The sequence below is a fragment of the Chenopodium album genome, chromosome 23 (assembly GCF_948465745.1).
Source record: "Chenopodium album chromosome 23, dcCheAlbu1.1, whole genome shotgun sequence".
NCBI classification, from domain to species: Eukaryota; Viridiplantae; Streptophyta; class Magnoliopsida; order Caryophyllales; family Amaranthaceae; genus Chenopodium; species Chenopodium album.
In genome coordinates this window covers 7,503,869-7,512,433 of record NC_137856.1, presented here as the reverse complement: position 1 = coordinate 7,512,433, position 8,565 = coordinate 7,503,869, and the positions used below count along the sequence as shown (strand labels likewise).

Here is an 8,565-nt window from a genome sequence, read left to right as displayed (position 1 = left end):
CTAGGGCGCGGGTCCTGACTTCTTCGAAGGTCGTGCATAGATATTTGGTTAGCTCTTTGCAGAGTTCCGAATCGTCCGTCAGTCCTCTCTTGAAAGCTTCGATGGCTGTACGGACGTCGTATCCCTTGTTGCCGATCATTTCCTTGTTGAACCTGCTAAAGTATGACTTAATAGATTCGCCACTTGTTTGCACGACGCGGTAGAGGTCGCTGGTTTTCTTTTCAACTTTGCAACTGTTATTGAATTTACTATAGAACCTGTTACACAAAGTTTGAAAGTTAGCAATAGAACCACATGTTATATCACACATCCATTCAAGTGCAGGCCTTGTAAGGGTAGATCCGAAAGATTTGCAGGTTGCGGGGGATGGAATACTGCCACATCCGTTGCTTGTAATGATTGACATGCTCCAACGGGCAGGTGCTTCCATCATAGAGTGACGCTGGAGGAGGAATGTTGAGCCTTCTTGGGATGTCTGCCATTGCAATCTCTTCTACGAATGGCGACACAGTGAAACCGTCTGCTTCCTCAGTGATTGTTGGGACGGGCGCTCCTGGAAGCCTCTTCAACAAGCGGAGCAGCTTGGCGTTCTGGGCCTCGATCTTGCTTAACCTCTAGGCTGTCGGATCTGGTTCGCCCTCCATCTCTCGATCGTCGAGGTGCTCTTCTTCCTCTTCGTCTTCACCATCCTCTTCGGAATCTAGATCCATCATGGTGGAGATGCCTTCAGTGTTGCGACGACGACGGGGGATGTTGCTGCGGACGGAGTCCAACTCCTATCTGAGCGTCTCTGCGGTCTTTTAGCGATCCTGGCGTTCTCTGCCTTTTGCTGCTCGAGCTCTTCTCGCGTCTTGTGGATCTGCTCCATGAGTTGCTCAATTGTCAGGTTGTCTTCAGATGAAACCATGGCGGCGGGATGACCTTTTATAGGAAAGGTTGTTTTTGTGATTTTTAATGGATAATCTAGCCGTTGGCCCCACAGTGGGTGCCAAATTGTTTATACCAAATTTCGCTTAAGGGCAAACTATGGCTGGGACGTACGACGGCTAGGATATTTTACTATGGAAAGCAATAATAATGACTATAAAAGACAAGGTATTTGATGATGCAGAAAACCCAAATGCGGGAAATCTGCGGGTGGGTGCAAGATCACCGATTCACTATGAAAAACTGATGATTACAATGAAAGTGTGAGCTTTAGAGCTTTGAATGCTAGGTAACAGTGTGAGTGAATTGTGTGTTTGATACAAATATTTAGCTATTTATACAAGAGCAAACTAGGTTAACTAGACTAGCTATAGAGCCGTTGGACCCGTCCAACGATCTCCTTGAGATCCGGGATCCGTTGCTAGGACTTGGTCTTGAGTCTATCTTTCTGTTGGAGATAAATATCTAAAGGAGAATATCTTTGAATCAAGAGGATAACACTGTTGAATGAATATCCTTTGAAGACTTGGTTAATCCGCCTTTTAAGGGAAATCTGTTACACTCGCTGCTTATCTTCCCTTTGATCGTGCGACTTGACATGCATCGAGACGAGCCTGAAATTACCCATAACGGGGGGGGGGGGGGGGGGGAGGGGGGGATAATAAAAAAAGAGAAAAAAATACGGAGTAGTGTAAGGAGGGTGTTCCCGTCGTAGGGGATCTTTCTCCTTAGATACCCATGGCCCTTTAAAGCCTAGGACTTTACACTTGTTAGAGTGTATTAGGATTTGAATTCCTGACTGTTTGGGGGACCTTGAATTAGAAATGATTCTATCATACACGCTTTTTTGTAAGGAACAAGTAGGAGTCGCCAATGAGTTTTAGGAAAACCCATAAACCTCGTTCATGCCTTTCTCCCAAGTAGAGTTCAAGGGATATTTAGCATGAATCATAAGTTTACCCATACCCAAATTGGTCTACATAAACCAGAAATGAGTTCGAGAGCGAGGGTACCAAGATAACGTTCCCTTTAGAGGGGAATCGCGATCCTAGCCCTAGTGCGGCCTCTAGTAGCTCTTCCTTTTACACAATTTCATCACCAAACAATATATGCAACACGATACCTAAAACTATGTTAGTTGATTTTATTTACACACATTAATCATATAGGAATTACATTGCAAAAGTCTTTATTCTTAATTAATCAAATTCGTGAAAAGAACAAGAAATAAACAATGTTCGCCTTGTCTTAGGTGATAAAACAACAATTAATTATCAAATTCTAGTCTTGATTAACGAAAGAATAATATGTGAATTAGTTACTAAAAAGTTTGTTTAAAGTGATCAAACAACACTAATTAATTAATTAAAGTTGTTTAAACAATAAAAGAAAAGTGATTTATCTAAGTGCTCAGGATACTAACCGTTCTTCTATGTATGCTTAGATCTCCGTCTTAGATGTTTATGGACCTTCTTTCTTCTTTGTACCTCCAAGGGCTTCAATGGATGGATTAGGGTTGAAGAGTAGTTAGGAAGAAAGAAGGAAAAGTAGTATGATAGTAAGAGGGTTTGAGAGATTAGGGGTTTCAGAAATTTAGGTTTTTTTAATTCTGATTTTCTGTGTGTTTAGAGCTGTGCGAAGACCCCCTATTATAGGCGTAGGAATCTTGGTTTAGGGTTTTAGAGCCGCGCTGTCAGGTGGCGCGCGCAAGTCAGAGAGTCGCGCTCGAGTGCCGTGCGCATCTCAATGAGTCGCGCGCGCAACTTATTGAGTTGCGCTGGTTTGCGGTTTGCTTTATACGAAAACGCGTTTTTAAAACTTCTATAACTTTTGATTGCAAAGTCAGATTTAGGCGCATGAGATATCATTGGAAAGATATGGATGTCTACTTTCTAATGCCGTTAGAATTAGGTTTTAATATGTTATGGATCAAAGGTTATGGCCGTTGGAGTGCAAGGGTGTCGGTTTTGGGCCTGGTTTAGTGTTTTGATCATAACTTCTTCGTTTTGGCTCGGAATTGGGCTTATAATATACCGTTGGAAAGCTCTTTGAAAAGGATATCCATCTGTATAAGCCTTGCATGGGAATTTTATGGTTGGTTTATCTGTTTGGCTCGGTTTTCAACAATGTTGGTTCCATTGGATCCGATCATTGCATTTGACGCATTTAGGTCCGTTATTAATCAAGTTTAAACATGTATGAACACGTTTTAAGCCTAATTATTAATCGGACAAGGCTCTAAGATAACTTGGTCTCAAATATGGGTTTTAACTTACTTCATAATGCTTTTCGTAGTCTATAAAACTTCAACTTTGATCTAGCATGAAGAACGGGTTTTTGTAACATCATCGCACTTCCTTTTCGGGACAAGAGGCCAAAAGTAGGTGTCTACAAGTAGAAATTACAAAATTTGAAGCGAACTATAATGCATGCAAAATTGTTCTTTGATGAAGGCACTTCCATGGAGAAAACCCCAAGCGTTAGAAAAGGCACTACCATGGAGTACTATAGTTTCGGTGGTTAGATGAGTTAGGAGGAGAAAATGCAATTTAAAAATTAAAACTGGGGCCCACATTTATAATTTAACCTGTTTAGCAAGTTGATAACTTGCTTAAACTAATATGAGCAACTACCCCTCTTTCAAAAAAAAAAAAAAAAAAAAGAGCAACAGCCCCTGTACTTTGGTTTATTCTAAGTTAAGCACTAGTTCGGATTAAAATGAGAAGATAGTGAATAATTCTGAATTATTTTTGTTAATTTTTCCTTTTATAAATAAAACAATTATATTGTCATTAATGTTAGTGGCCCACAATAAATTAGTGTGAACCAGGTGTATTTAAGAATTGTAATAATAATTGAACAAGAATTATTTTTAAAGAGGAAAGCATATATTATAATCCCTTTTAATAGTTAAGGATGATTTAATTTGAATAACAACCCGTCCAATGGAAGAGATTGCCGTTCCTACGCATCAGCTAACAAACCCAATTAACAACTAATAAGATAATTTCAAAAATGTTAATAAGTTGATCTTTTACTTCTTTTGCAAGATTTTGCGGGAATTACTCATTTATTTATTTATATATATATATTTATTTTTTTGAGTAAATTTCTAAACCTAGTACTACTATATGCTTGGGGGCCAAGCAAATTATCCTTATAAATAGAGGGATAAACAAACACAAAATTAATCACCCCATTAAACTATGCAATTAATAGGTCCACCAATTCTCCGAAGATGTCTTTTACCACAATCCCTTCCTGCTGGAAAACCACTCAATCCTACCACAAAACAGCCTTTAACAGTCCCTCAAAATCCTTGTGCTCAACTCTTCTTTGCCATAAACCCGAAAACATCACCGGAAAGCCTTATCGAGTTGCTAGACAAGGCTTGGAAGTATGATCCCTCAACCACATTGAAGCTAATATGCTACCTAAGGACTCTCAGAGAAGAGAGATTGTCCTGTAATGAAGGGTTTTATGTGGCAGCCCTTTGGCTTCACAAAAACCACCCGTTAACCCTCGCATGTAATCTGAGGGACTTGGCTAGTTTGGGATCATTGAGGGATTTTGCTGAGATCCTCTATAGGCTAGTCAAGGAGGGTGAGAGTACAGGAAGTTTTAAGCTGTCGCGAGAGGAAGAAAAGATGGAGATAGCGAGGAGAGCAGTGTGTAAGTATGTACAGGATCCAGCCTACCGCTTCCTGCATGAACGAGTGTCTGATCTTTTTGCAGATCTATTACGTTCAGATGTCGAAACACTCAACTCTTGTAATGCTGAAGCACTAAGCATTGCAGCAAGAGATTGTCCATCAGTTGACTCCTCGTGTGACAGGCACACCCTCTTGTGCGAGAGCATTGCTAAAAAGGTTTTTCCTCGGGAATCAGACCCGAATTATGAAGTCATTGAAGACATACATTATGCCTATCGGGTCCGGAATAGACTGAGGAAAGAGGTTCTAGGACCGCTCAGAATAGCATTAGGGAAAGAACCACAAGGAAGACTAGTACGCAATGACAAACAAGTCCAAGACAGTACCTTGTTCTTCATGAAGAAAGCTTACCAGAAGATGCTGAAGATGAAGGACACTGCAAGCAAGTTAAGGTATTACCAGATGATTTCATCAATGTTTCTTAAGACTAATGGGGAACTGAAGTATTTCTCTTCAACTCCGCTCAGTATAATAGCTTCTTTGAAGGAAGAGAACATTAAAGTGAAAGAGTTAGAATGGCAGCATATGGTGCAATCCTTTTCAAGTACAAGGAAACTGAGGAGCTCCCTTGCTGTTTGTGACATCTCAGACGAGATGAAAGATACTACCACAAATGTCTGCATCTCAATGGGGTTATTGATTTCTGAACTAAGCAACGATTGGTGGAAGGGAACTGTATATGGGTTCCATCAATTTCCGAAGCTTTGCAAAATTGAAGGGGAAGATCTTCAATCTAAGGTTAATTTCATGAAACAGCTGAAGTGCACCGAGAGGGTAAATATTGAAACTATTCTTAATCAAGTATTGCAAACAGCTGTCACAGAGAAACTGCATAAACAGGAAATGGTGGAGAGAATTTTTGTTTTCACCAATAAGGAGTTCAGGAAAGCAGTTAACAGCAGTTGGGGGTGGAATTACAGAGCTGTTTGGGAAAATTACCAGAAGTTTGGCTACGATCAGGTGCCCGAGATTGTGTTCTGGAACATTGAGGGTTTCAATGATGGTCCTCCTACAATTAAGGCTGTTTTCCATAACAGATTGCTGACAATCAATGGTTTCTCAAGAAGTTTGTTTGCTTTCTTCCTGCACGACGATGCAATTTGGAGATCTGCAGAAATCAAGTCAGTCACAACTGCAGAGGATGTAATGAGAATAACCCTTTCAGGAAAGGAATACCAAAACCTTGCTGTACTTGACTGATGTAAAACGCCTATTATAAATGAAATAATATAAATGTTTCAGAGTTCTATATAGTTGATATACAGTATGCATCACTAAATAAACTTCCAATATAACACAAATGGTGCAGAACTGAAGATTAAATTAAATTATCACAACCACCATAACTAGCAATGGACAATTTTCATGCTTTGCACTCTACTGGTCCATTTCATTTCCTAGAACTCCAAAATTGCTTCGAAAAGTTGTAATATCCTGGATCAATAACATGTTCCTCCAACAAAATTCACAAAAACGAAATAATTCAAGACTTGAACTCCAAAACTGCCAGATAAAAGCTTGAATCATCAACAAATTCCTGTAGCACAAATAAATGATTAGATGCAACCTTCTCTAAAGTCATCTTCTCGGGTAAGTCAGAAACAACGACATCAGGGTATTGTTGTCGTTGCTGCTCCAAAGCCTGCCTACCTTGGAGATGACTGATCACCACTTTTGCACCTGCAAGTGCAATGACTCATCAACATTACTTTAGGACTAGTTTGAGTTTTTCCTTTGGTCTTTCAAAAAATAGTTTTAAGTCAGGAGTTGCGATTATAAATTAACAAATCAAGTCAACATAAGAGATGAGTTGAGTGCAATTTACCTGGTGAACAGCGACTAGCAAGCGTTTTGAAGATCTCGTCGAGTTTAAAGGGCAAACCTGGCAAGAAATAAAGGAAAACAACATCCAAGGGAGCCCACTTTTCAGGTACATATATTAATTCTCCTTGCCAACACTTAACTTTGTCATGCCTCTCTTTAATACATGCAAGTGATAGGAGGGACTCGTGAACGATGAGCAAAAGTTGGCATGGAGAAGAGTTGACCAACTGATCAACAAATTCATCTGAACCTATAGAAACCAGGACCTTTGAGGTCTCCACAATTTTTCCAGCAGAGATGATTTGGTCAGTCTTATTGTCATGCTCTTCCTTAGAATTTGTGCTGCCAGATTCAAGAAATGACCAATCTTTCTCAACTAACTCATCAAAATTCATAACAGCAACAACCCCTTCTTGTGGAGTTGCAGCACAAACAAATGAGTCGCGTACATGGGGGGAATAAAACTGATTATAGGAAACTCCAACAGAGCGACGAGGATAACTGCATCGGCTTTGAGAATACTGGTGGAGGGAATTAGAATGAAGTATTAATCTATTAGAAAGTGGAGGTTGTTGGTAGGATGATGGACACAAGAAAGATGGGGAAAATGAGAGAGAATTCATGATTACGGCGTACTAAATTTTTTTCCTAAATGAGATATGGCCAAACTAATGAAAGCATATAAACATATATCAGCTAGATCCCAGCATACCAAAGGTCCACTGTCTTTTCATCTTCATAATTTATCAGCCCTACAACGGTAGAAATGTACATGTTAACACTATATATTGACAAATATCCTGCCCTCTAACATTCCTCTAAGAAATTCTGGTAATGTAAATAAACCACAGGATGTTCAGCAGGAAAGCACACCTCAATGTAAGCCATTTGCTCAAACAAGTATTGCAAATTTACGACCGTAGAGTGAAGAGTACACATAATCAAGTGGTACATATATGTATATCGTTAGCCTCAATATCAGCTGATAGCATTATACCTACGAGGTGTAATAGTATGTCAATTTGAGTAAATAAAAACGACTCAAAAGCCATATTGTTGAGAGTATTAACTTTCCCTTTAATTCTATAACCCATTTATTGGCTATATAATCTTAAGAATCGAATAAATAAGCGAAAATATAAAATATGAATAAACCCGAATACAACTTGAATTGCAGTATAATAAGTTAACAGACACAGAGGTGCTTTGGAGCAAAACAACCAGCAATTGTTCTGAAGTCATAAACCAGTGAATCAGTGATAAAGGTTTTGCAACAAATTAGCAACCCAATGTGAATCCATAATCAAAACAAATTCTTCGAGTAGTAACTAAATTTCGTAGTTCAATCCTAACATTAAAGGGTTCTGCAACACAATAGCAATCAAATTTGATACAATAATTAAATTAGGCTCATAGTAATTTTCTTCTCGTCATTAATTAGAACAAAAAATTCAAAAATTCGAACCCTAAATTTACTAAACTGACAAAAAAAAACAAGTTACCTCAGAAGCTGCTTCATTGGAGGATAGGAATATCATTAGTGAATGTCAATGGGAAACTGAGAAAGAGATAGAGAAATATCCGTAACCCTTTTTATTTTTTCTTAATATTGTATCTATTGTAGACCCGGCAAATGGGTCATTCGGGTCGGGTCACTTCGGGTCAGCTAATATTCAGGTCGGGTATGGGTCGGGTCGGGTTGATTCGGGTTTCGGGTCAAGTATCGGGTCGAGTCAATTTCCGGGTCGGGTATGTTCGGGTCGGGTCAAGTACATTCGAGTCATATTCAGGTCAGGTCAAATCTGGTCGGGTCATGTTCGAATTGTTTCATTTGTGGATTAAGCTCAAATCAATAACTTTATAAAGAGTATATTTTAGTTTATGAGCTTAGCTACGGTTAAAAACGAACTATTTGAGTTATTTTTGGCACAAGACATTTTTTGTTTAATTATAAGGTAATTTTAGTTCGGGACATTTCAAGTATATTGGTATCAAATAATAATTTATTTGGATGTTGTGTATTCCTTCTTTTATTGTTTGATACTTCGTATATAATTATAGACCAACTACTGAACACCTTCAAGAAACTTCTGAACATCCA

General features: G+C 38.9%; 2 protein-coding genes across 4 annotated transcripts; one reads left to right on the top strand and one right to left on the bottom strand.

Annotated features, from left to right (window-relative positions):
• The first annotated feature begins 4,133 nt into the window (after positions 1 to 4,133).
• LOC145606957 (uncharacterized) lies at positions 4,134 to 5,840 on the top strand. Its single transcript, XM_081662769.1, has one exon. The coding sequence runs from the start codon at positions 4,134 to 4,136 to the stop codon at positions 5,838 to 5,840; it is 1,707 nt and encodes a 568-aa protein (XP_081518895.1).
• LOC145608064 (uncharacterized) lies at positions 5,838 to 8,048 on the bottom strand. 3 transcript variants are annotated; one of them, XM_081663669.1, is made up of 5 exons: positions 7,967 to 8,048; positions 7,338 to 7,461; positions 6,466 to 7,216; positions 6,291 to 6,320; positions 5,838 to 6,177 (listed from the first exon to the last, which is right to left on the bottom strand). In XM_081663669.1, exons 3-5 carry the CDS (start codon positions 7,085 to 7,087, stop codon positions 6,167 to 6,169), a joined length of 663 nt encoding a protein of 220 aa, XP_081519795.1. In that variant the 5' UTR covers positions 7,088 to 7,216; positions 7,338 to 7,461; positions 7,967 to 8,048; the 3' UTR covers positions 5,838 to 6,166. The 3 variants fall into 3 exon arrangements, with proteins under 3 accessions (XP_081519795.1, XP_081519793.1, XP_081519794.1); XM_081663667.1 differs by having other exon boundaries at positions 5,838 to 6,320; XM_081663668.1 differs by lacking the exon at positions 7,338 to 7,461 and having other exon boundaries at positions 5,838 to 6,320; positions 7,967 to 8,039.
• Positions 8,049 to 8,565: the final 517 nt, after the last annotated feature.